Here is a 25,737-nt window from a genome sequence, read left to right on the forward strand (position 1 = left end):
ACGAGATAAGGAAAGCCAAATGGAGGGTTGGTCTAAGTCAAGCAAGTAAATGACACTGCGACATCCAAGCAAGGGAGGACTCGATATCCTGAGAAACCTGGTACGATCCCCTTTTCCTAAATCAATGACTCTGTTCCTCTTCTTCGGCAGTAGGGCTACTCCACTTTCGGATCCGAACCCCCAGGTGCTGGGCAATGTCAAAGATATTCTCCACTGGAGATTGGGTTACATACCATAACTCCTGAGTCCACGCATTCGGATACGGCGCCCCCTTCGCAACTGAGTCGAAAGCGGCGAAGGCGACCAAAACAATGGGTGCTCCTAGAATTTTAATGCAGATCCTTGGTTCTACAGTGTCGTGTGTCAAAACTGGTCACGACGCGACTACAGATCGTCCCCCGTATATAGCTGCCTTCTTGCCTAATACATACTTTCTCCTCTGAACCGTACAACCGCAAGCAAAGATGCAGTTCACTCTCAGTGCCCTCGGTGCCCTCATGGCCGCCACCGCTGTCGCCCTCCCCCAGGACGAACTTGCTCAGCAACGGCCCGGCAACATCCTGCACCCAGCCCCAGATGGAATGACCATCGAACAGGCCTCGCAGAAATGCGGCGACAAGGCCCAGCTGTCTTGCTGCAACGACGCTACGTACACCGGCGACGACACCAAAGTCAACGGCGGCCTTGTCTCTGAGGTGCTCGGAGCCGGCGCTGGCTCGCAGGGCATTGGCCTTTTCTCCGGCTGCTCCAAACTGGATTTGAAATGTAGGTCCCTCCTGTCCTTCTCCATCCTACGTGCCTCTATTCAATTACTAGAATGGTTACTGATGCTTTGACTCGTGCAGTGAATATCCTCCTCCTCCTAAGTGTCCAAGATCTGCTCAATCAGGAGTGCAAACAGAATGTTGCTTGCTGCCAAGAGAGCGGTGGATCTGCGGTATGTGCTTGTGGTTTTTCCGGATTATCCTCTACGCTAAACACTTGCATGCGCTAATCTCAATTTGTATAGGACGAGGATGCTGTCGGCCTCCAGCTGCCATGCATTGGCCTTGGCTCGATTATCTAGAGGAGATTCTAGGTTACACGTCAATGGTCGCGAGCCGAACCAATCTGTTCGGAGAGACTTGCGCATGACGAGTGTTACTATGATAATAATCATCATCGGCTTTCTTATGTTTTTTATTACGATCATGAGCTATGTCGCGGCTGTGGGATTCAGGTTTGGCAAAGGGCAGGGGGGGTCCTTCCTACGGAAAACAACCAGGGCAGTTCATGTCGTTCTGTCCCATGTCCAATGTACTGGATATCAATGTATAATCAGGGAATCAATTCCATTCATAGCACAATAATCCCGAGACTAGTCCGTATAAAGACGAAGAACACTCCAGGCCTTCGTATTCATCCACTCCCACATCTAGCTCGCAATCTTATTCGCCAAGATGGCCAACCGAGTCGCATGGAGCCGTTGTTATGCATTGTACGGCTGAGCTGCGGCTGGGTCGCCGTCGTAGTACCCCGACGTACACAATTGACCAGGTCTCCCATCAATGCCCGGGGGAAATCTAAACGTGAAGGCGTATCGTCTCCGTCGCGTGGCGTCGTGGCGTCGAAGCATGTAATTTGGGCAATTGATGAAGGAGAATATGTGGATCCCGACTAACACTTTTCCGGGGTGAAGAACAGACAGTCTCCAAAGTAATTGGCAGGACCCCACTAATCCCGACTAAACATGCAAATGATTATCAGTCACGCCAATCAGGGTCTGGACTATACCTCCGTGTGTCCTAGCGCTGCACGGTCCAAGCAGTTAGCTGCGTTGTGCTGTCTACTGGCGATGCGACCCAAGCCCAACCGAACTAATCGGAACCGGCCGCCGTCGCGTGGTGAAACAAGCCCTGATATGACAGCCATGAAGAAGGAGACGAAGAAACACGAACAACACGAAGAAGCGGACCCGGTGCGCAGACTTAAATACGGACTGACATCCCAGTGATTTCCCCCCATCCTTCTCTACCTCCCAGCTTCCCAAAATACTCCTAATCTACACACCATGAAGTCCACGGCTCTTATCTCCCTCCTGGCCGGCGCCCGCGTGGCCTACGCTGGCGTGCAAGGCTTCGACATCTCGAACTACCAGTCCAATGTCGACTTCGCGGGGGCCTACGCCGATGGCGCGCGGTTCGTCATGATCAAGGTCTGTCTCCCCTTTCTTCCGGCCTTTAACCCTGCACGCACATACTAAGACAAAAGTATACAGGCGACCGAAGGCACCACCTTCGTCGACAAGTCCTTCACAACGCACTACAACGGCGCGACCGCCGCCAACATTATCCGAGGCGGCTACCACTTTGCCCACCCCGACTCCAGCAGTGGTGCCGCGCAAGCCGAGTTCTTCCTCAAGAACGGCGGTGGCTGGTCCAACGACGGGATCACGCTCCCGGGCATGCTCGACATCGAGTACGCCCCGTCGGGCGATACGTGCTTCGGGCTCAGCGCATCGGCTATGGTCGACTGGATCTCCGACTTCGTCGCCACTTATAAGGCGAAGGCGGGTCGCGAGCCCATGATCTACACCACCACCGACTGGTGGACCACCTGCACGGGCAACAGCGACAAGTTCAGCGAGTGCCCGCTTGTGGTGGCGCGGTACGCCAGCGCCGTGGGCACCCTGCCCGCTGGATGGGGGTTCCAGTCGTTCTGGCAGAACTCGAACGCGTATGCGTATGGTGGTGACTCCGAGGTGTGGAATGGTGATGAGGCCTTGTTGAAGAAGTTCGCCAAGGGTGGTTAGTCTGGTTATGACTAGTATAGTGAGGGGCATTGTGTATAGGGAAAGGCTTGCGAGGAGATAATGTATCTAACTGCTTCTATCGCTTGACTCGGAATTGAATTCATCCATTTGGATCCATCTAGGAATATTGAAAGTGGAGTAAGGAGGAAGAGTTACAATCACTAAGCCTCCTATCCAAGGATGCCCAGCCGCCAATTCAGCCACAATCGGGCCTCCGTCGGCGATCCCGTGCGACGTTCTAGACAGGTCATGCTGCCATCTGATGTATACAGAAGACCATTGGTTAAGGCATTTGTATTGTTACAGGAGTTGAATGAGTGGTAGAAGGTGGCGTTCTTCCAGTTAATGCGATGGCTTAGGGCATGAAGACCTAGCCCTATTCCTATGCTATGAAGATGATATAGTTGCATGCTTTGTTAATCAGTCTTCACTTAGTAAACACGCAGTGCTTTAGTCTAGTGACCATCCAGACGTTATTCTGCCTATCACTTTTCATATATCTGCTTCATACTAGGAAGTGATTCCATGCGGAGATCAATATAGCAGATCCACGTTAAGTAAGACGATCTTCCATCTGTCACTATATCCTAGCTTCGCTGGTTGAAGATCCTCCAGACTCTTTTTATAGACACACACCATCATAAATGATGATCTACATGACCTGATGCAGTGGTACGTTTCATGTCACTGATCTGCCAACTCTAACTCTCCATATTCTATGGCATTGCGGGGAATGAAAAAATGAAACTCCCATCATGAGTATCCATCTTAAGCTATGATCAAACAATTTAGTAGCTGCCAGTTACAGAAATCAAACCCAAAGTGCATCACGTAAAGTCATAAATCATGATCTTCTCCCCAGCTATGCCTTCACCTTCGGCTGCCTCACCATGCAATAGAGCTACCTCAGATTAGCACCATCCAATACACACCCAGGCGTAATAAAGAAAGGTGAGAAAGAGAAAGAAAAAGGAAAGAAAGAAAAGAGAGAACAAACCTTACACGCATCCCCCCCATCCACACAATCCACTTCCCCAACAACCTCAAACCCCATCCGCCCATATATCACCAGATTTGGCATCCCGCGCGAACTCTCCAGGTAGCACGGCCGGCCCTCCCGATCCGCCCTACGCGTAACCACCTCCACCAATTTCCGTCCGACGCCCATCCCGCGCGCGGCCTCATCCACCGCCAACACATTGCAAAAGTAGTACCCCTGCGGGTCCGTCCACAGCTTCGCGTGCGCATCCCGCTGCAGCGCCTTCCACAGCCGGTAGCGGCGCAGGTTGAGCCCGCCGCGGCCGCCAAACCGGATGTTGAAGACGAGCTGGCGCGCGGACAGCAGCCAGTCCTGCGCCAGGGTTGTCCATGTTGGGGAGGCGGGCGAGGGCGGAAACCACCAGCTGACGCCGACGATGCGGGCGGGTTTGTCGGGTGTGCTAGATTGCTGAAGGGCGATGTACATTGGGGCGTTGCAGTTGAGGCCGTATTGGAAGTGCGCGGTTAGAGAGGCGGCGTTGCGGGCGATGTTGTACTATTTTGTTCATTTCTTTTCTTTAATTCATGTTCTCTATAGATTTACCCTTATTTATGGTGTGGTTTTATGGGGATTATATGTATGTGTATGGATGAGTGGTAGTGGTGGTAGGTATATGAAGCAAGGTCTGCAAGACGTACCCGTGACGCTGTAAACAACCAACAGAAATACGGATCCTCGGCAAATGCCGTCTGCACGCACTGAACGGCGGCGGGGATATCCCGCTCCGTCATGAGGACTATATCGATGGCCATGGTGTCATCGGATCAACGTCTATTGGCTCTGCGGGTGGGTTGGGACAGGGCGATGGTGTACACGTGCGAATGGTGGCGGAGAGAATCGAACGATAGCGCCATCTAAGTCGACGATAGTGGGGAGGCTAGATGGTTCGAGTGGTATGATGTGGGGGAGGAGAGGAGAGGAGCGGAGACTATTGTCTAGGGGAGGAGAGTCCAGTGGTGATATAGGGCGGACAATTCAAGGGACGGTGACGGTGGGGAGGAGAGCGTGACCTGGTCATAGGGGGGTGTGTAACCTGCTGGACCGGTTGATAAGGGATCCAGATAGTAGTAGTCATCAGTTGATCACACCTCTCACGGCGCTGTAGATGAAGCATACTGCGTCTATCTAGTCCTATCTTGGCAGTTCGAGGCGGAGGTCCTGTCCAATAAGGGATAGGAGATGCTGCGCGGGGGCGGGGGCTAGTGTGCCGCTAGGCCTACTATGGCAGGTCGTTCCGCCGCCCGCCTCACTCATTGGAATATTGATTTTTTGGCACTCACAGTCTGTATCCGCATGGCATTGCTTCTTGAAAATGTAAGTATAGCTATAGTTATATGGGATAAGTAAGGCGTGGTGATTAAGCAATCATCGAGCGAGTAGAACAGCAACCGTAGCAAACCAGATCTGATTGATCGTCCTGAAAGTCTACAATAAGCTGCTATCACCTTGGAGTGAGGGTCAGGACAGGAAGTAAGGTGTCGCAATAAAAGAAGGGGAATTACCACTTGGCTATAAAAGGTATCATGACACTTTTAAGCTTTTTGAGTAACCCTATATTCAGTACGACATATGGTATCCTACAAATATAGGGCATGACCGAGTGCCTGAGATTGTTAGGAAGAATAACCAACTGTTCCTGACTACTTTAACTTATCTACCATCCCTATCTCCTAATTTTTAGGCTTGTGGGACTCGGATCAAGCCAGCATGTCTAACTAAATATAGGCCTTGTGGGGGAATATGCAAAAGATCGACTGTAATCGGTCAATAGGGCCACCTGACTACAGACCAGTGTCAATGGTTTTTTTTTGCATCTTTTTGCATATATGAACCCTTTTCTTGACACATGTTTACTTTCCATATCATCGTGGTATTTCCTTAACAGGGATCTGTTAATTTTATCCATTTCCTCTCGCAGCATAAACGTATCGCAATTGTCTGAGTCATCTCTCGATACTACTTGCACAGTACACTCAATTGAAGAGTGTTCGTGAGCAATTGCTTTGCATTTATCCATTAGAGTATCTGAGTACACCCATACGTAACGCTCGAATCAATGTGGTTGCCATTCTGCTTTACGGATATGAACAACGCAAGGCTATATGAAATGATAACAAGACCACTCTTCATCGACTAGCTCACCTCCGACACCTTGCAGTACACATACAGCTACCTAGTTCATCAAAGGTGCGTCCAGCCGCATTATCACAAACTTCTGAGTCCCCTCGCCTCCCCACATACTAAATTCGATATTCACTTCCTCCATATCCTGCCATCCGAACTTGCGGTACAGCGAATATCCGTCCATGGTAGCCTCAAGGAATATCCCCACCTGGCGCTTAACTGCCTGTTCAATTCCCCAGCGCAGTAGAGTCGACCCCACCCCGCGGCCCTGATACTCGGGGAGGGTGCCCAGGAAGTCGAGTGCTAGAGTCCGTCAGCTGCCTCTCTCCATCGGATAATACATCCATAAATAGTCCATCACGCAGATATCTAGTTCTACTAAAAGCCAAACAAGACCAACAGGGGCAAGACGAAGACATACTAATTTCCGACTCTCGTAAGTACTTCGCCCGTTTCTCCTTGACCATAACAAGGAATTCCTGGATCATCTCGAGTTTCGTTCCCTCAGGGTACATTTCACCACGCGTGAGCCGCGCGATTGTCTCCTGTCCGTCGGCACTCAGTGTTACGGGGCTCGGTTCGTCGGGGATCGTCCAGCGCGAGTAGCCCACCACGCGCTTGTCGGGCGTGTCATCGTCCACAGCGACCAGGACTTGCACGGTCGGATCGGCCAGTTTGTCTAGACCCCGGGCGATCTTGAGGGGAAGGATAGCGGCGGGCTCCTGGCCTGGGAAGGCGTTTATGCTGAAATTTTGGTGGCAGAACGCGGCGACGTTTATGTTGCCTAGCGCGGGGGCGTCGGCCTCGGTGGCATAGCGGACGGTCACACCCATTCTTATGATGCTTGTTTTGTTGCGCTTCGAGAATCTATTAAGTGTTGGGCGGGTGGGAAGATGTTGTGACTGCGTCTACGGGAATAGATACTACTAATAGTACTCATATACTAGCGCGACTACTGACTAGTCCGGTCGCAATGTAACAGTGGTTAAGAGTCATTCGAACGGACCTCGCGGGGCGCGCTCGGGCGGGGGCCTTATCAGCTTCATCCGAGGTTTAGTGCGTACTAGTTGTCTAGTATTCATCACAATTTGGCCAATCAGTGCGCATGTAATCCCACTGTATTAGGTATCCGTATTCCTGACAGACGGAGATGTCAAAAAGAAGACAGATCTTGTCTCCACTAGTCTATGGCACAAATAAGCTCGACGCGTGGAGTGACTCATGCACAGCATACATCAATTGGTAGTAGCCTAGCCCAGGTGTTTTGTGGTGGCTCAACCCTAATACTTACTCGCCTCTTGGTCCCCACAAACGGACCGAGTATGGATAAAATTTTTGATCAGACAATGGAAGCAATTGCATTAGTGATATGAAGATACATAGTGTGGGATATAAAGATATATTAGTAGGTTGCTGCTGAGTGAATCAATAAATAATAGGTGAAGTACTGGGAAAAGAGCTACGGGTACATTATATATGTTCTAGATAGCGCATTTGATATACATACAATAACTCCCCGTCAACAATAAACTTAACTAAATATAACAGTCCTAGCGTAAATAATAGTTAATGTGTAAAAGATATTTATAATGACCAAATACTGTGTCAGTAAGCATCTCTACACCTACTAAACCTAGTATATCATATATATCACCTTTCCAGGAAGCAAATAACTTCGCAGTACGAAGTAGTAGCGCCTGCGAACTTAATGAAACAAGGAAAAAATGATTTGCAAAGATAATGTCCACTACTAGTTAGAGTGTGGCCTCTTGCCTGACTACTAAAGCTGACTAGTATGGTGGATTTTCTTATTTTTTCTACATGTTCGGACTTTTAACTCAAAAAAAAACCTACATTCTGGTCAATAATATAGGGAACTCGTCCCTCAATATACAGTCATGGTTATATACACTCATGGTAGATAGTAGCGTTCAATCAATGGTACTTTAGAATACAAATTGACGTTTGTTAGGGCTGTCTCTGATCTCGTGACTGCAATGTAACTCGAGAACGAGACAACACTTCGTGATATAATTAACGAGAGGGTGATTTGGTGGCAACATCTAGTTATTCTTGCATCGAATAGGCAAGCGAAAAATCCCGGAAGTCTCGCAGCGCTGTTGACCGCACAGATAACACGGTGTGATGAGAGATGGAAGACATCGGTAGGCCGGATTCTCCCACTGAGACAGTGAAACAGTATCAGCAAAAACAATGTGACTCGTCCACTGCAGACCAGGTGTGGGGGGCTTTGTAAACATGCCACTCCCTTCATTGAACATTGTTTCAGGGGATCAAGGGATACATGCAAGAGGAAGAATGTGTTGCCTTGGAGAGCGAGGACCCCTTGTTTCGTGCAGGCAGGTGCCTTGCATGACTGCAATCTGGGTGACCTGGGCAACAGTATCGACTGATCTGGACCTACTCAGGGGCTTCTGGTGTCTGAAGGCTTTGATTGGATTGAGTGAGTCCTCGAAGAGGGTTTACGTGGCTTCGGGTCATCTAGAAGGATGTGGTTAGGAGAACACTGAAGAGATGGTTACTGGGGCTAACAGATGGACATCTCATGTTGATGCTGAGTATCAGACTTCTTAGTGAGAAGGAGAAATTGATAGTCAAAAGGAGAAGATCATTGCTGCCGCTAGATTGTAATTGTCCACTCATTGGGGGTAAAGCCAATCTTGATAGTACTGCCGTATAGCTCACATGATTTGGCCATATGGCCATAGATTGTAGTAAGATAGTATAGCTAACTACGGAGTAACTGGCTCCTAATAATTGGATTAGTATGCTAAAAATAAACGCACGATGTGCTTATTCCAAATAGTAGGCTCTAAGTTTATACAGTACTGCAATTACTGCTTTACTCCATGTAAGACTGCTGGGTGTACTATACCACTCTGACTATGCCAAAATATATATTGCTCAAGATGCCTTTATGCAATCATCCATCTCGAACCTCGGAAAAGATAGACAAATGTATTGGTATGAAAATCATCTTTTTATACTAAACCTACCCTGATTAAGAAAAGAGATACTCCATAACCTATCCCCAGCAGGGTAGTTGCGCTCAACCTTACTTGGGAAGTGCTGATCCTGCATGGTAAGGGTGATATTAGATATTACCCAGGGAACCAGCTGTGACGAGATCGGGTAACTCCAATGGAATGCTGTGGCAGCAGCCACGTGCCATATCAGGAATCCCTGCCAAACAGGATCTTAGTAACTCCCCTGAAGGCTGCCTCTGTTGCTCGTACACATCAGGAAAATAGATTAAATCACCGCATCCAAGCCCTTGACACCAGGATCCACTGCCCTCCTGCGCTCTCAACTGGGCAAGCACTCACCCCCAATGGCGACCCGCCTACAACCACCAGGTCAAAGTATTTCCGTGTGACCTGAACACACTCCAATTATCTAGATCTCAGAGACCAGAACCATCTACAATCACAAGCATGCCTCCACCCGCTCTAGCTGCGCTGTCCACGCAGCTTCCGGGGACAAAGGAGGCCTACTCCCCTCTCCCAACGGTCCCTGATCCGATCAATACCCCTCTTACAAAGACAATCACCGACTCCTCCACCGGATCCACCCCACCAGCCTCCCCGACGCCCGCCCCTAAAAGACCCAGAACCAGGACAGCAACGGTGACCTTGACGCCGCTGGAACTGGACTATGATCCCACGCTCAATGCGAAGCCTTGCTCGCCCTTCTACCGACATGCAAGCATCAAGCAGTCAATACGGAATCTCGGCACACAGACCAAAGCGAGCCGCCCGTCCAGCTTTACCGACGCCGAGCAGGGCTTGGTGACCGGGGACAATCGGGGGTCCCAGCTCTGGGCCCAGAAGAGGCGACACTGTGACTGTCTGCGCGGACTATCGCGACGACAACGGTTGGCAACCAAGGTGGCCATCGCGATTGTGACGCTAGGGTGCATGGTCGCGGTGGCGCTGGGCATCTCAGTGGCCGTGGGAGGGGGCGTATGGAAGTCGAATCATCAGCATCAGGACATTCCACGAGCGTGGGATACCATTTTCTAGACCTGAGAGGTCTGGTTGTACAGCCTTTAGACACGGGAGGGAGAGGGATGTGTACAGTCGTTACTATAGTACAATAGGAAAGATCAAATCGAAGGTGTCCCAGGCTCCCACAGACAAATCCACCTCGATAATAGTTATGCATGGGATAAGAATGCCAGGTGACAAATTATGCGGGAGTAACTAAACTGCCTGAGGTGTCCGTCGGCTAGCTTCGGAAGGAAGGTCGGCCCGAGGGGCTCTCCACCGCACGTATAAAAAGCGCCGCATTCCTCTCGCTCCCCTTCTTTCTTTTTTCTTTTCTTCTTCACATCGAAAAAGCTTCACGGAACATGCCACGACCATCGTCCAGTCTTTACCCACGGCGATGTGTTGCCTTCGGTCTACGGATCGATCCGTTCTGGAGAATAAATCACTCCTTGATAGGAAGTTCGCCTCTCGTTGGGTCCTCTTCAGTGAGGGCGATGAGGGGGGAATGTCGATGACGGGATACATACCTTTTCTTTATTTTTATTTTATTTTTACTTTAAAAACACAATTCGTATTGAGTATCATGAATGCAATGTTTTCTTTCTGGAGTGATGTCTTGAACTTTTCGCGTACCGTGGTTTTCTGTAGTGTCGAATGGCCCCTCGGAAGGGTCACATTCTTCCATTCGTGGTCCCTAGACTTGGGAATGAGCTCCTGCGATCCTCAGCCCCTGTGGTATGGCACTGACGGAAGCTCACAGGGAGAGACAATTGGACCATGGTTCGCGACCTGAGAGAACTAGATCGGGTCTGTATCATCCCAAAGCTTGGAATGCGCCCCGCCATAACGGTGAAGATCGTGATCAGGCGTCGCTGGTGATGTTTACTTGTCCCTGGGGCGTGATCATACATTCTCCTGCTGATTTGCAAGGCGCAACAATGCCCGGGATGTTTGTTTACTTCCTCCTGGTTCCGCTGTGGCATGCCACTGGGGAATAAGGAAAAAAGGGAAAGCAGGATAAAAGGTCCAGCAACCCGATCGGTCAACAGTTCCATCGTCAACCTATTGAATCGTTGAGGTCCTCTTTGCGTGTTTTCTCTTCTGCGTGGACGTGTTTGATCTGATACTTTCGTTTGGCCAACGGCCCAAGTCGCTCTTTTACGAAATTTCTTTTGCAGCGTACGGGAACATCCCACCATTACCTCACCATGAAAGGATTTGTAGGTGGTGTGCCTGTGGCCTTGCTTGCCGCAGCGGCTTTGGCGCAGGCTCAGGAGGGCATCCGAGGACCTGCTCAGGTGAACGGGGCGAGCAACGTCCGCCGCCATCATATGGATTATGTGCCCAACGGCGATACGGTGATCGGAGGCCCGGGCGGAAGCGACTCGGGCAACAGTGCCGGCATTGACTTTGAGTCGGAGTTTTCTTCCGAAGTCAACGACGCGCAGGCTGATGATCATGGGGTGGACGTCAACAAGGCGACCGACTACCACCCACATCCCGTCCACAACGAGGTTGTGGAAGGCTTCGCGGATCCCTTCCCCGAGCCTTTGCTGGCGCCCCTACCCGTCCCAATCAAGAAACGCCAGTACGGCAATACGGCTATTGGGGGCACATCGGGATCAGACGTTGGCAATGCCGCCGACCTGAGTTTGGAGAGCGAGTTCAACTCCGAAGTGAACGATGGGATAATCCCGATCCATTATCGACGCCGTGCGAAGCGCCAGGGCAATTCCGCCATCGGGGGCCCTGGGGGGTCTGATAGTGGCAACAGTGCCGATTACGATTCCGAAAATGAGTTCGAGTCTGAGGTCAAGGATTTCGCCGAGGACGACCACCATGTTGACTACGATGAATTAAACAACATTCACCCTCACCCGGTCAAGAACCATATCACCTATCCGGTCCGTGAGCCCTATGGGGTGCCGGTCTTCGTGAAGCGCCAGGGCAATTCTGTGATCGGTGGCCCGGGAGGATCAGACAGTGGTAATGATGCGGACTATGAGTCAGAACAGGAGGTTGAGTCAGAGGTCAATGACAGTTATGCTGATGATCATCACATTGACTACGACGAGCTGAATGATATTCACCCGCATCCGGTTCACAACGACGTTAATTCTTATCCTGTTCCCGAGCCTTACCCCGAACCTGTCCCTAATTTCAATTCGGGGTTTATCGTGAAGCGCCAGGGTAACTCGGTCATCGGTGGCCCGGGAGGATCGGACAGCGGTAATGATGCGGGCTATGAGTCTGAAAACGAGTTCGAGTCCAAGGTCAACGATGCTTACAAGGACGACCATCATGTTGACTACGATGAGGTGAATGATATCCATCCTCATCCGGTTCACAACGACGTCAATTCTTATCCCGTTCCCGAGCCTTACCCCGAACCTGTGCCTAATTTCAATCCGGGGTTTATCGTGAAGCGCCAGGGTAACTCGGTCATCGGTGGCCCGGGAGGATCGGACAGCGGTAATGATGCGGGCTATGAGTCTGAAAACGAGTTCGAGTCCAAGGTCAACGATGCTTACAAGGACGACCATCATGTTGACTACGATGAGGTGAATGATATCCATCCTCATCCGGTTCACAACGACGTCAACTCTTATCCCGTTCCCGAGCCCTTCGGTGAGTCCTTGTTTGTGAAGCGCAAGGACGACACTGATTTCGACTTTGACTCCGACTCCGACTCCGACTCGAATGAGAGACACCATACCGCCCCTTTCAAGGGGGGAAATACCGTCATCGGTGGTCCTAGCGGATCTGATACGGGCAATGATGCTGCCTTTAACTTCGAGAATTCCTTTGATTCGAAAGTCAATGACGCCTTTCACGACGATCATCACTTTGACTATGATGAGGCAAACGATATCCACCCCCACCCGGTTCACAACGACTTCGAATCTCACCCCGTCCATGAACCGTTCCCCGTGCCCCTCTACGACCCGCTGATTGTGAAGCGACAGGGTAATTCTGCCATCGGTAGCCCCGGCGGATCGGACAGTGGGAACGATGTCGATTATTCGAGCGAACATGAGCTCGAATCTGAGGTTCATGACGCCCACAAGGACGACCACCACATTGACGCTTCTGTTTTGAACGACATCGGAGGTGGTGGAGTGTACAGTCACCAGACTGTCCCGCACCACGTGCCGGGGCCTGTGCCTGCCCCCTACGATGGTCCTGCCCCCTACGATGGTCCTGCCCCCTACGATGGTCCTGCCCCCTACGACGGTCCTGCCCCCTACGACGGTCCTGCCCCCTACGACGGTCCTGCCCCCTACGATGGTCCTGCCCCCTACGACGGTCCTGCCCCCTACGATGGTCCTGCATCCTTTGAGTTTCCTGGCCCGGAGTTATTCGAGGGACCCCAGCGTCCGGCTGCCGCCCACGACCCTCAGGTTCCGGCGGCTGTCCCCGGCCCTGCAATGGAGGAAAGTGCCCACGCCCCCCGGAGCGATGCTAGTGTCCATGGGCCTGCGAGCGGGAATGTCCCACCGTGCAGCACGGTCGTCCACGAGGTTGTGCACACTGTCACTCAGACCCTTCCCTCGCAACCGACGGTGGCTCACATGGGCATGTCCTCGGCTGTTCCCATGGCTCCCTTCGTCCACCACGCGCCCGCTAGCAGTGGCGGTGCGGCCTTGGGCGCAATCAAAGACCTCCCTGGATCGCAGTACGTCGCTCCGCCTAGCTCGTCCGCCGCGGCGCACATGTACGCCGTGCCAACCGGTGCGATGCCCAACGCTGCAACGCACGCTGCGCAGTACCCTGCATCCACTGTGACCATTTACAAGACCGGGTCCTCGGTGGCACACATGCACGCCATGCCCACCGGTGCCGTCTCTGGTGTCGCCATGAATGCCGCGCAATATCCTGCATCGACGGCGACTCTCCATCGCACCCCGTCCTCGGTCGCCCACATGATGAACGCTGTCCCGATTGCCGCCACTCACCCTGCGCAACAGCCTTCGTCTACCCTCACCCTCCAAAAGACCTCGTCCTCGGCACATATGCACGCCATGCCAACGGGAGCCCTGCCGATTGGTGCCACGCACCCTGCCCAGCAGCCCGCGTCCACTCTCACTGTTCAGGCCGCTTCGACATTCGTCGCGATCCCCGTGTACGTCCCGGGTGCGTCCAGTGTCGCCAGTCCGAGCGGAGCGACGCCTGTCGGCTCCTCCCACAGCAGCGCGGCCAAGGCGTCGCAGTCTGCCCCGGCCTCGTCGACGCCCGCGAAGCACCACGGTATGATGTTCACCGGTGGTGCGGCCGCATTTTCGCCCAACACTGCCCTGGTCTCTGCCTTTTGCGGAGCCGTGGCATTGCTGGCTTATGCTCTGTAATGGATTCATCTCCCGTTGAGTTTGGCGGACGATGATATTCGCCTGCGATATGTTCGGTATCGTTCAGGCCTGATTGCACAACGCAGTAATGTTCATGTCATTCGTTAGGACAGAATTGTGCTTTATGATTGATCTGTTGTCTTGTTTTTTCGTCTTCGAAACTAGTTTTATATGCTCTTCGTCCATTTAATATTATCATCTTATATGTCTCTCTTCCTTCTCGTGTTCCTACCAAGATGTAGTCAAGTTTGTAGTCGGCCTCATCCACCTTGTCCCTGGAGGCAGCGTTCAGGCACAACTCCGCAGATATCCCATGGATAGGCTCGACCAATCCGGCGTTCGGAAAAACCCCGTGAACAACATGGTCCGTATACGGTGCAATGTGCGTGCCCTACTTGTGTCGCCTCGCTATGGTTGTGAGTGGGTATCTACGTCATAACCCCAAGCCTATCAAGTTTTGATACGCTCACTGCGCACCACTGATCTCATAAACCGTACATCTTTTAGTGGCTGGCAGCTGTTTCAAATTGCCAGATCAGGAATCTTGTTGAGTGTCCGCCCCATGGTTCGTTGGTCAGCGACCAGTCTAGATACCTTGTCTCCACGCTGCGATAGTGGCTGATATCATGATGATGCGGCAATATCATCTGGAACGAGGTGACATCAGCAGTCTCAGTCTATATCAACAGTACACTTCGCTGTGCCTCTGTCTACTGAATTGCTTCATTCATCCTAAGTAATTCTCCGAAGCTTCTGCTCTCCCCAATTTGTCATAATCCTACCAAAGAACACCAACTCTAATCGAAACCTCCAACTCCCGCGATTCCATACCACACCTTTAACCCAATATGTCTTCCCAGAGAAACCAGACCGACGCCCACCAGGGCGGTTCGCTCTCTGACATGGCGCCCACCGGCACCACCATCCCCGGCGACGCCGGCATCCAGAACAAGATCCCGTCCGTGCCGCGCCCCGACCAGCGCGCAGAGAACCCACACTTCACCAACGAGGGACTGGGTGAGCCTTCGGGTGCCTTTGCGGCCGACAACGACACCAGCATGCCTCGCGACCCCAGCGATATGTCCGGTCCCACGGGGGAGGTGGTCACCGGTCAGGGGAATACGCTCCCTACGGGTGCAGAGACGAAACGGAACGTGGGGACCTTTGGGGGTGATGTTCGGGAGTTTAAGCATGCAACTTCGTCGTGATATGTTGATTAAAATGTGCTATTGTTGATTTGTTGTTTCTTATAATTTGATTTTTATTTTCAAGAATATGTTGAGTAGATGTAGTTAAGTTGATCGTCATGCTTTGATCGGCTGGAAAGATCTTATCGCGGAGAAAGGTAGCCCCGCGCCACTGAAAATCATCTATCTTCGTAGATTGTAGTTACTGCAATCCACCGTCATCGACCGGTCCAGTCAATCGTTTAATACATGACTGTCATGAAAAGCTTGAAATCGATCTAATATGCCGGTCGGAAAGTCCCTCGCCCTGAGCCAGAATTCCTTCGTGGAGCCGCCCACTCGTGAATTCGAGCTGGAGGAGTCCGCCTCTCCGACACACGCCCGGCCCAAGCGCCAGGCCAATCTTTACGATGCCGTCGCCGGTTGGTCTTCCCTATATTCTCCAGACGAATTAAATATACTAAGAAATCAACAGGTCGAGTGAACGCCCACGGGTTTATCCCATCCTTTCCCCACGCGTCCAAATACCGCGACACCGCCTCCTCCAACCGCTGTCCCGTCCGTCCAGAAGAAGTCCTCTTCCGCCGTCAAAACGCGCCCGACCGTTACGAGGAAACCGACTTTTACTTCGCGCACGAGACTCTCCCATCAGACCGGCCGCTACCGTCCTCCGACCTCCTCGAGGCCCTGCATACCTACGCTGCTGACTTCTACGATTCCGCCGTCCCCGACCGCGGGCGCCTTGACATCCAGAGCTTGGACGAGACGGCGCTCCTTGCGACGGGTATCTTGCTCGAGGAGATGGCTAAGGAGTCGCTGGGTGAGACGGGAGATATGGTGCTTGTCGAGGGGGAGGAGATTCTCTCCGACGATGATCTGCCGCCGGCGAGACTAAGAAGTCTGCGCCGCAAGAGGTCCCGGTCGCGGGTGGGGAGTATCTTGCCAAGTTCGGGGGATGATCTCGATAGTGTGGTCAGAAGGAGGAGGTCGAAGAAGAGGCGGCTGGCGAGGGAGGCATCGACGACCGATTTTGAGCCCGAGGGAGCGAGAATTTGATCGGCTGGAACCCCGTCGGCTATTATCCGTTTTCTTTTTTTACGAGCGGGCTTGTGATCGGATGACATGGACGGGTGGCCAGTTTGTTGATTAGTGGCTGCAGTTATAGGCCTGGGCCATGCCGTCTGAGACGTTGGCCTGGAACCGGTCCCGATATTCCTGGCCCTTGCTCCCGAATACACCCACCGACTGGCAATTCGCTGAGGCTGGGCTCAGACATAGTTTAACTATTTACGAGCGAGCGAACTAACAAGGACGACGTTAGGGCCTGACAACCGGCACTTCCCTCATTCAGGCTATCCGGGGGACGCTCAATCAATGAGACACCACGCCAGGGCCCTTGCCTCGCCTCGCAGATGGTCAGATGAATCAACCGCATCCCCCGACTAGCCCTCGTTCTAGCCTGTCAGGCTCTCGTTCCTCCAGTACTTCCACCAATATTGGCTGGATAATCTCCTCGTTGGCCATGGCCCAACACACGCTTGCGTCTGGAGGCGCAAGCTAATGGACTTGGCCGTTGCAGTTTCAGGCTTAGAGGCGGCACCCCAGATTGCGACCCCCGCGTCAGGAACTAGCCGTTTTCTCCCATCATCTCCTGCGGTGATTTGCATTCTCACCTATCATCTCGCCTTCTGCAATTAGCCTGAATAGACATTTCAGTCGTTGACTGCTTGTCTCACGCGATCGGGCTCGGATTGCGCCTCAGCAAATCATGTCGTGAGCTGGGGTAAATGGTCAGTCCGTAGGCTTGAGCGCCTGGCTCCTCGGCTCGTTTCGCTCGAGGGCTAGATTGGCTAGACCCGTTGACCCTTGTTGTTTCTGGGACAGATGCCATCCTGAAGGATGCCTTGAATGTGGCAAGGGTGTCTTGTTTCGGTTTTCCTGTCAAAATCAGTTCTTTTTGTCCTTTTATCTTTATTTTCCATATGATATTATATGTTATTTTCCCGGCAAAGGAGGACGCCTCCGGACCCTGACTGCCGCCTGTTTAGCCGTACGCATCGAGTCGCATCGTGCATTCCGCCGCGCCGGGCTACTTGATTGATGCATGGATGGGAAAAATAGCCTATGGAAATTAGTCTCCGGCAGATCTCAGGGTTCATAAGATGGCCCTGTCCGCGTGCAAGGAGACTGAATGTCTGCTCTGTGGATGATTGTGCTTGTTTATGAGAGCGAACAGACATCGGCGATCGACTGATTTTCACCTGGGTTCCTGATTCCAACCTCTTCGCCATGGGGTCCGATACCTTCGAGCTGGCCGGACGCCAGTTCCCCAGTGTTACTTGGTACAAAAATCCGGGGATGAGAAAGACCTACATCTGCTTGATGTTCGTGGTCTTGACTTCGGTACGAATTCGTGTCGCGACCAGTCGTTGCACATGCTAACCTTGGACAGGCTACCAATGGCTACGACGGATCGATGATGAACGGATTGCAGATCTTGATACCCTGGCAGGAATACTTCGGTCACCCGACGGGCTCGAGTTTGGGCATCCTCAGTGCGATCATGTCCCTCGGGTCGTTGGCGGCGCTCCCGGCGGTGCCGTATACGGCAGATATCTTGGGTCGTCGCATGGGCATCTTGATCGGCTGTCTGATCATGTAGGTGGCTGGTTTCCTTTCTATTTGGTTCTGACGGGACTATGCTCATTTCCGCGGACAGGATTCTCGGCGTGGTTCTGCAGAGTATCGGCGCGACCTACGGCATGTTCCTGGCCGCACGGTTCCTCATCGGCTTTGGTGTGGCCATTGCCCACGGGGCCTCCCCACTGCTGATCACCGAGCTGGTCCACACCCAGCATCGTGCAATCTTCACAACGATCTACAACAGTACGTTTTCCTACTCACTTCGCTTGATGTCCCTGTTGCGCAATCAGTCCCACTAACGGGCTTTCTGTTGTCCAGCCACCTGGTATTTCGGCGCCATTGTAGCTGCATGGCTCACGTTCGGCACCAACAACATCAAGAATGACTGGGCGTGGCGTGCCCCGTCCATGGTGCAGGCGCTCCCGTCCATCATCCAGGTCATCTTCGTCTGGTTCGTGCCCGAGTCGCCTCGGTTCCTCATCTACAAGGGCAAGCACGAGCAGGCGCTGAAAGTGATGGCGGACGCCCACGCCAACGGCGACCAGGAGGACGAGGTGGTGCAGCTGCAGATGCACGAGATCAAGGAGACGATCCGGCTGGAGAAGGAGTTCGAGAGCAACGGTTGGATGGAGCTGATCCGCACCAAGGGCAACCGGCGCCGCATCCTCATCTGCATTACGGCGGGGTTCTTCTCGCAGTGGTCGGGCAACGGGCTGGTGTCGTACTACATCAAGATGATCCTCGAGACGGTGGGCTACACCGACACCGTGCAGCAGAACCTCATCAACGGCTGCCTGAACATCCTCAACCTGATCGTCGCCCTGACCATGTGTTTCTTCGTCGACAAGATCGGCCGCCGCCGGCTCTTCCTGATCTCGACGGCGGGCATGCTTGTCGCGTTCATCGTGTGGACGATCTGCTCCGCGCGCTACGATATCCACAATACTTCCTCCACCGCCGGCGCCGTCGTCGCCATGATCTACCTGTACTACGTGTTTTACAATCTCGCGTGGTCGGGTCTCCTGGTCAGCTACACGGTGGAGATCCTGCCTTATAGCATCCGCGCTAAGGGCATGACGGTGATGTGGTTCTGCATTGATGCCGCCCGTACGTCTACCCCTCCCCCCCCCCCAATGACTTCTGTCCATAATGTATTATACTAACGTGGAAAATAGTCTTCTTTAACCAGTACGTCAACCCCATCGCGCTAGATGCCATTCAGTGGAAATACTACATCTTCTACTGCGTGTGGCTGGGCATCGAGCTGGCGGTGGTGTATTTCTTCTACGTGGAGACGCGCAACACGCCGCTGGAGGAGATCGCCAAGTACTTTGATGGAGAGAATGCCATGGTCGGCGGGGCGGTGGCGACCCAGAAGGCGCGCGATCTGGCGTCGACGCTGGAGACGGAGCCTGTGAATGAGAAGGCGCTTGTGAATGAGAAAGAGCTTGTGAATGAGAAGAATGTTTGATTCTGTCTGTCTGGTTCGGTTCTTTAGTTTGGTCTTTTGATTCTCTATTCTATCTTATTTTTAAATCATTTTATTCTGTTTCAGTTCTCTCTATCCTATCTATTTTGTTCTGTCCTCTGTATTAGATCTATTCTATTCCGTTCTCTCTATTTCATCTATTCTATTCTTTCCAATATAGTAGCAGTAGTGTTTGCCGCCTGAATCATGTGTCCACTGCCTGAGGCCTTACCCAGGCAACATGTTATCTACTTCAATAACCTCAACTGGATCAACCTCAATCCTCCCTCTCCATCCTCCTCAACCAACCACACCCAATCTCAACAACCTAACCATCCTAACAACCATGGTACCCTCCCCCCTTCCCATCTACACAAACAAATAAAAGAACAAATTCTAATATAAACAGGCCCCCAAAATCCCCAAAAGCACCAAACAAGCCCTCATCATCTCGCACCTCCAAAACTCCGCCACCTGCCACACACTACGCGATCTGGAGCGCGCCCTCCCAGCCGTGGCCTCCATCGCGAGCATCCAAGTCAAAGAGTACCTGCAGGAGTTGACGGACGGGGGCCAGATCCACGTGGAGCGGATCGGCACGGTGAACTGGTACTGGAATTTTGCGGGGGTGGAGCAGCGGGTGCGGGAGGAGCGGGTGTCTCGGTTGGGGGAGGAGCGGGATCGGGTCCAGGCTGGGGTGGAGGGGTTGGTGGGTGCTTTGCGGGAGAGGGAGTTATTGTTGTGTGGGGAGGGAAAGGATGATGGTGATGTTGAGGGGAGAGGGGAGGTTGGAGGAGGAGAGGAAGGTGGTGAGGGGGGTGAGGGATGCGCTGAGGAGGGAGTTGGGGAGTTGTGGTGGTGGTGGTGAGGGTGGGATTGGGGATAGTGGAATGGATGGGGAGATGCTACGAGGGGAGATTGCGCGGTTGAAGGAGGAAGCTCGTCTGTGGACGGAGAATGTGTGGGTTATGGAAGGGTATCTGGAGCGGTTGGCTGGAGGGGATCGTGAGGTGGTTGAGGCGGTGCGGAGGGAATGTTATGGGGAGATGTATGGGGAGGGGGAGGGGTTGGATGTATCCTAATATTTTCTTTCTTATAATTATATCATCATAATAGTTATTCCTCTAAATATCATAAATATCCTCTATGCTGGTGAAGTTGAGATATAGATGATGGAAAGCCATCACGTGCCCGCGAACCGGTCACGCCGAGCCACAAAGAAAGCTTGACTTTCTCCTTCTCCGCTTATCTTCTTCTTCTCTTCTCTTCCCCTGTATCTCACTTGCTCTCTTGCTCACCTCACTTCTCTCCTTCCCTTCCCTTCTCTTCTTCTCCTCCTCTTCCACCCTCCATTTCACTCTCTTACTCCCCCACATCTCTCTTGTGGATCCCCTCTCTTCCATCCTTTACTGCTCTCTTCCAATTCCCCCCTCCTAATCTCTCCTTTCTCTCCCCCATTCCCTCCTTTACGGAGAACTCCGGACTATATCTCACCCCCACCACAACACCCTCGATCGTCCGCACCTTTCGATCTCCCCCCAAAGCCACTCGTCGATGCTCGATCGTCCTCGTCTCATCCAAATGATGCCGCTCGATCGTCCGTGTTTGTGACTCCCTCGTATCTCCTTTCTTCGTCCCCCTCCCCTCTTCCACGCCCTCCGATTCCGACCTCCCGTCGACGCATCCCACATCTCGCCGATCGCCTGCATCGTGGCCCCTTACCCACCTCATACGCGCCCGATCCGACCCGGTCACAATTCGATTGATCCATCAGCCGTCTTCCTCGCGACCTGATCTCCGACAGTCCCGTGGTGTGGGAGACCACGGTCAACTCCTACTCCCTCGATCGCCCCTCTAATATCCCTCCTCCATTCTCTCCCTCCGCCTTGTCTTCCTTAACCCCCACACGTCAACCCCCTTGCGTGTGACCACCTGCGTCCCATCTGGAACACCCCCCATCGAGTGTCTGGACTGTTCTGCATCTTTCCTGCCGAGGGAAACTCGGATCCGCCTCCCTCTCCTCCTTCCTCTCCTCCCTCTCCTCCCCTTCGGTGGGTGACACATCGCCTCCCCCTTCTGTGTCTGGTCAAATCGCGTCGTGGTCGCCGTCGTGCTCCTCCCTCTTCTTCCTTCCCGCCATCGTTGTGTGGATCGAACGACCTCGGGCCCCTGTGTCATGTCCGTCAATTCGTTCCCCGCGCAGTCCTCCTCGCCGCTTGGTCGGAATCGCAGCTCCCTCCTGTCCAAGTTCCGCTCCCAACTCGGTCAACGCAATCGCAGTCTCGCCGATTTTTATATCGAACCCGACGATCCCTGGCGCTCGTACTTCCCGGGCGATGTCGTCACGGGTACCGTCGTCCTCACCGTCGTCCGCCCCGTGCGCATCACCCACCTCGTCATCAGTCTCCATGGCGTCGTCAAGGTCTTCAAGAATACCGTCCCCTCCGGGGAAGCCGCCCCGGAGGTGTCGTCCCTGGGTCCTGGCCGCGGGCGGCGCGGGGCCGAATATCTGGGCAACGGCTTGGCCACCCTCTTCGAGGACGAGGTTGTCCTCTGCGGTGAGGGTCGTCTCAAGGAGGGCATCTACAAGTTTCGCTTCGAGATGTCCTTCCCGCCGTACGCCCTGCCCAGTAGCATCAGCGTGCGTGATCCCCTTCCGTGATCCGGGGCGCCCCGGAAAACCCCCTCCCTCCCTACTAACTAAACGCATCTAGTTCGAGCGCGGCACCATCGCCTATTTCCTTACATCCACCCTGACCAAACCGACCACCATAAATCCCACCCTCACCTGCCGCCGTCGCATCAACCTTCTCGAAAACATCGACATCGCCCCCTTCCCCGCCCCCAAGGCGCGCATCGTCACCCTCGAGCCCGTTTCCAGACGCTCCAAGTCCAAGGCGAAACCTCGATCCAGCGCGACCGATCCTCCCACCGACTCCCCAACATCGCTGGACCCCGGCCACGGCGCATCCGCGTCCGACCCGCCCCCGTTGAGCCCGGCCCCCAGCAACGTCAGCTCGTCGAGTCACCGGAGCAACAGCACCCAGAGCTTCCAGATCACCGGCAGCGACCCCAGCTCGTCCACCGGGACCGGCGTGCGCACCAGCGAGGCCCGCAGCCTCACCCCGTCCCTGGGGGATCGGACCATCACCGCCAAGACCGAGGTCCTCCGCGCCGGCGTCCTCCCCGGCGACACCCTCCCCATCCAGGTCACCATCGCCCACTGCAAGCAGGTGCGCAGCGCCCACGGCATCATCGTCACCCTCTACCGCCAGGGTCGCATCGACCTCCACCCGGCCATCCCGGTCGGCCGGTCCGCCGAGGGCAAGAAACCCGTCTACGAGGACTACTACCCGCGCTCCCGCACAGGCCTGGGCGGGCTCACTCTCGGTACCAGCCGCAGCAGCAGCGTCTTCCGGAAGGACCTCGCCCAGGGCTTTGCGCCCCTGGTCGTAGACCCGTCCACCCTGACCGCTGTCGTCAAGACCTCGATCCGCATTCCCGAGGACACCTTCCCGACCATCACGCGCACCCCGGGCAGCATGATCAACTTCCGCTACTACGTCGAGGTCGTCGTCGACCTGCGCGGCAAAGTCATGGCACCCGATCGCTTCCTGCCGCGCTTCAACCTCATGTCGTCCGGCGGCAACTTCTCGCCGAGCGGCAAGGTCCTCAACTCGCCCGACGCCGGCAGCGGCGCCGCCATCACCGCCAACTGGTCGGGCAACATCCTCGACACGGACCAGATTCGCCGCGAGAAGGGCGTCGTCGCCGTCGCCTTCGAGGTCGTCATCGGCACGCGCGACTCGCACCGTACGCCGTCGGCCCAGCGCACCCCGTCCACTGCCGCCGGATCCGACGCGCGTTCCGAGGATCACGGGTCGCCGGAGGAGCCGACGAGCCCGCGGCGCGCGGGAGAGACCGCCGACCCGACCGCTTCGCCCGCCGACTACGGGTTCCCGCCCCCAGATGCCTACTGGACCGAGTACCCCGAAGGGCCGCCACCGCCGCCGCGACCGTTCCAGTCGCTGGGCGAGATGGTGGCCACGCCGCCGACGGAGGAACCGGTCGACGAGAAGACGCGACTCCGGCGCGCGGAGCAGACCCTGCTCCCCAGTCAGCCGCCCGCGGCGGGAGCGGCGGAGGCAGAAGATGCGGGCGTGGGGCCCTCGTCCGCGCCGGACGCGGCTACGCCCACGGCGCCGGTGCTCGAGGACGACGACCGCTCCATCCACGGCTACCAGCATCTACCGTCTCCCGCGGTGGACGGCAGCGGCAGCCGATCCGCTCTCCCGTCGGCGGACTCAGACCAGACGGTGGTCCCGGGCGGGCCGCACGTGGACGACAAGCAGGAGCTGGAACGACGGCGCCTGCTGATGGAGGCCAGCGCGCCAGGGGACCACGATTCTCCTGTCGCGGACGGGCCCAGTGCCCCTTTATTCCACGAGGACGATGACACCCCGCTGGTCGGGCGTACGGCCCCCGCGGATGAGACTCTACCTCGCTATCAGCGATAATATCGGCTAGATCCTACTCCGACGACTTTGCGATGGGCGGACGGAAGTGGCTGACCGACGGTGAAAGCCCGGAAGCACATCCCCCGGGGATGGGGCGGGTGTGTCTGCATGGAATGTTTGCATTGTTTTTTGTTGCCCTTCGGGTTCCCGGGAGATACCATCTTGTTGGCGCTGGCTCACTTGTTTCTTCTTCTTTTTCTTTTTTTTTTTTTTTTTTTTTTTTGATTGATTCCCTGCGGCCCAGTGATGACCATCCCACTGGGGGATGAGGGCGTTTTGGGTGGTGTTTGGAGGACGGATCTGGGATGGCTGGCCGACCCGCCAGTTCTTTGTTTGTGTCTGCATGGTTTGATAGCCTGTTGGGGAGTGAATCTCCCCGGTGTACATAATGAATGGGGGTGTGATTGCACACCGGTCAATGAATGATTGCTGAGTGATCTGCTTTGTAGACTGGTGTATATCTAGGGGCTATTTCCTCTTCTTCCTTCTCTTCTCCCCCCCTCCTCTCAATCCTCTTCTCTTCCTTCATACACTATATCAAATGAACCCATCTTCCCGCGCAACATATTTCTCTCCACCTGATATCTATTCAGAGATATGTCCTCAAGCCTCATGAGTCCATATAATATGATGAAAACAGGACAAGTTCGAACCTGATCCGTTCAGAAGGCCCTCTTCGCCTTCGATACCCTTCGGCGACCCAAAGGCACCACCACAACTACAACCACCACCGCGCTCAGAGACGCTGTTCTAGCTGGTACGGCATAGGACTGCAGAGTCTACCGTCGTATCCATTCTGATATATCACACCATACCGAGGCTTTTTGCAGACCCTAAGTGTCATGGCATCTTTTATAGTCGGTTGGACAACTGCAATCAATATGCTTGCACACAGTTACAACAAAATCAGACTGTGTCGGCCGTGCACTTCCCGCACTTCTGTCTGCGAACAGGTACGTTTGGACAAACTCAACATCCTTTGATTATAGCTGATGAACTTGACAGGCAGCAACAGGGATGCTGGGTGACTCCTACGATCTCGCCTGAATATCCAGTGGGCTAGACAACGGTCTTGTGCCCGCATGATTTCACCAAACGGGTCAAAGCGATAACCCCCAGAACAAGATGAGCCATAGCCGAGTTGGAAAGGCTCGTTCTTTGACCTCACGCTTGAAAATCGGCGGTTGGGGAGTCCTGCGAGGTATCGTTTCCGATTATATCAATCAATCGACATATACCTCCTATGTGGGCTATCAAACTTATAGATACCCAGAATAGACCAACAAAATGGTTATATTTATCAATCGGTCTGTCTGGGCCTAGAAACAATCAGGGCAACTGATCACAGGTTCCTCCCCAGGCAAGTACTGCCAACGAGGTGCCGGATAATTATGAACTCGGGTACCAGATGGGCAGATCACTCTAAGAGAGAGAGAGAGAGAGATATACATACCTCTCCAACCTAGCTTCGCCAATCAACAACGATGTGCAACTTGTCTTCATTGAGAGGTGATATGACAGCTCATAATACCCATATATGCATTATGCCGTACCATGTATATACCAGTGGTATAACGCTCTGCCGCCAGTCGAGACGCACCCCAGAGATTAC

At 53.8% G+C, this 25,737-nt stretch overlaps 12 protein-coding genes across 12 annotated transcripts; 9 read left to right on the forward strand and 3 right to left on the reverse strand.

The window, feature by feature from the left end:
* Positions 1 to 420: 420 nt before the first annotated feature.
* Positions 421 to 1,319, forward strand: P168DRAFT_302747 (hydrophobin family protein). The gene is made up of 3 exons (XM_024838690.1): positions 421 to 765; positions 846 to 937; positions 1,010 to 1,319. Exons 1-3 carry the CDS (start codon positions 465 to 467, stop codon positions 1,064 to 1,066), a joined length of 450 nt encoding a protein of 149 aa, XP_024694988.1. The 5' UTR covers positions 421 to 464; the 3' UTR covers positions 1,067 to 1,319.
* Positions 1,320 to 1,955: 636 nt separating this feature from the next.
* Positions 1,956 to 2,883, forward strand: P168DRAFT_309406 (N,O-diacetylmuramidase). Its single transcript, XM_024839296.1, has 2 exons — positions 1,956 to 2,194; positions 2,258 to 2,883. Exons 1-2 carry the CDS (start codon positions 2,051 to 2,053, stop codon positions 2,789 to 2,791), a joined length of 678 nt encoding a protein of 225 aa, XP_024694989.1. The 5' UTR covers positions 1,956 to 2,050; the 3' UTR covers positions 2,792 to 2,883.
* Positions 2,884 to 3,463: 580 nt separating this feature from the next.
* P168DRAFT_288348 (GNAT family N-acetyltransferase) lies at positions 3,464 to 4,826 on the reverse strand. The gene is made up of 3 exons (XM_024836762.1): positions 4,469 to 4,826; positions 3,789 to 4,325; positions 3,464 to 3,692 (listed from the first exon to the last, which is right to left on the reverse strand). Exons 1-3 carry the CDS (start codon positions 4,580 to 4,582, stop codon positions 3,654 to 3,656), a joined length of 690 nt encoding a protein of 229 aa, XP_024694990.1. The 5' UTR covers positions 4,583 to 4,826; the 3' UTR covers positions 3,464 to 3,653.
* A 1,027-nt stretch (positions 4,827 to 5,853) lies between these two features.
* Positions 5,854 to 6,850, reverse strand: P168DRAFT_325270 (GNAT family N-acetyltransferase). Its single transcript, XM_024840978.1, has 2 exons — positions 6,376 to 6,850; positions 5,854 to 6,257 (listed from the first exon to the last, which is right to left on the reverse strand). The coding sequence occupies exons 1-2, from the start codon at positions 6,785 to 6,787 to the stop codon at positions 6,004 to 6,006; spliced, it is 666 nt and encodes a 221-aa protein (XP_024694991.1). The 5' UTR covers positions 6,788 to 6,850; the 3' UTR covers positions 5,854 to 6,003.
* Positions 6,851 to 9,314: 2,464 nt separating this feature from the next.
* Positions 9,315 to 10,091, forward strand: P168DRAFT_288350 (uncharacterized protein). Its single transcript, XM_024836763.1, has one exon. The coding sequence runs from the start codon at positions 9,410 to 9,412 to the stop codon at positions 9,995 to 9,997; it is 588 nt and encodes a 195-aa protein (XP_024694992.1). The 5' UTR covers positions 9,315 to 9,409; the 3' UTR covers positions 9,998 to 10,091.
* A 212-nt stretch (positions 10,092 to 10,303) lies between these two features.
* On the forward strand, positions 10,304 to 10,965 carry P168DRAFT_111164 (uncharacterized protein). The gene has a single exon (XM_024832555.1). It carries the CDS (start codon positions 10,362 to 10,364, stop codon positions 10,755 to 10,757), a length of 396 nt encoding a protein of 131 aa, XP_024694993.1. The 5' UTR covers positions 10,304 to 10,361; the 3' UTR covers positions 10,758 to 10,965.
* A 207-nt stretch (positions 10,966 to 11,172) lies between these two features.
* Positions 11,173 to 14,310, forward strand: CweA (putative GPI anchored protein; the record flags this gene model as incomplete). Its single annotated transcript, XM_024835822.1, has 1 exon — positions 11,173 to 14,310. The coding sequence occupies one exon, from the start codon at positions 11,173 to 11,175 to the stop codon at positions 14,308 to 14,310; it is 3,138 nt and encodes a 1,045-aa protein (XP_024694994.1).
* Positions 14,311 to 15,035: 725 nt separating this feature from the next.
* On the forward strand, positions 15,036 to 15,518 carry P168DRAFT_302753 (uncharacterized protein; the record flags this gene model as incomplete). Its single annotated transcript, XM_024838691.1, has 1 exon — positions 15,036 to 15,518. Exon 1 carries the CDS (start codon positions 15,159 to 15,161, stop codon positions 15,516 to 15,518), a length of 360 nt encoding a protein of 119 aa, XP_024694995.1. The 5' UTR covers positions 15,036 to 15,158.
* Positions 15,519 to 15,780: 262 nt separating this feature from the next.
* Positions 15,781 to 16,553, forward strand: P168DRAFT_279841 (uncharacterized protein; the record flags this gene model as incomplete). Its single annotated transcript, XM_024835823.1, has 2 exons — positions 15,781 to 15,919; positions 15,973 to 16,553. 2 exons carry the CDS (start codon positions 15,781 to 15,783, stop codon positions 16,551 to 16,553), a joined length of 720 nt encoding a protein of 239 aa, XP_024694996.1.
* Positions 16,554 to 17,786: 1,233 nt separating this feature from the next.
* P168DRAFT_231733 (hexose transporter protein) lies at positions 17,787 to 19,611 on the forward strand (the record flags this gene model as incomplete). Its single annotated transcript, XM_024833293.1, has 5 exons — positions 17,787 to 17,900; positions 17,950 to 18,155; positions 18,217 to 18,383; positions 18,459 to 19,247; positions 19,316 to 19,611. The coding sequence occupies 5 exons, from the start codon at positions 17,787 to 17,789 to the stop codon at positions 19,609 to 19,611; spliced, it is 1,572 nt and encodes a 523-aa protein (XP_024694997.1).
* A 2,173-nt stretch (positions 19,612 to 21,784) lies between these two features.
* rim8 (pH response protein PalF) lies at positions 21,785 to 24,125 on the forward strand (the record flags this gene model as incomplete). Its single annotated transcript, XM_024833310.1, has 2 exons — positions 21,785 to 22,249; positions 22,323 to 24,125. The coding sequence occupies 2 exons, from the start codon at positions 21,785 to 21,787 to the stop codon at positions 24,123 to 24,125; spliced, it is 2,268 nt and encodes a 755-aa protein (XP_024694998.1).
* On the reverse strand, positions 23,994 to 24,559 carry P168DRAFT_111230 (uncharacterized protein). Its single transcript, XM_024832556.1, has one exon. The coding sequence runs from the start codon at positions 24,510 to 24,512 to the stop codon at positions 24,132 to 24,134; it is 381 nt and encodes a 126-aa protein (XP_024694999.1). The 5' UTR covers positions 24,513 to 24,559; the 3' UTR covers positions 23,994 to 24,131.
* Between the last annotated feature and the right edge of the window lie 1,178 nt (positions 24,560 to 25,737).

The sequence above is a fragment of the Aspergillus campestris genome (assembly GCF_002847485.1).
Source record: "Aspergillus campestris IBT 28561 chromosome Unknown P168scaffold_3, whole genome shotgun sequence".
NCBI lineage: Eukaryota > Fungi > Ascomycota > Eurotiomycetes > Eurotiales > Aspergillaceae > Aspergillus > Aspergillus campestris.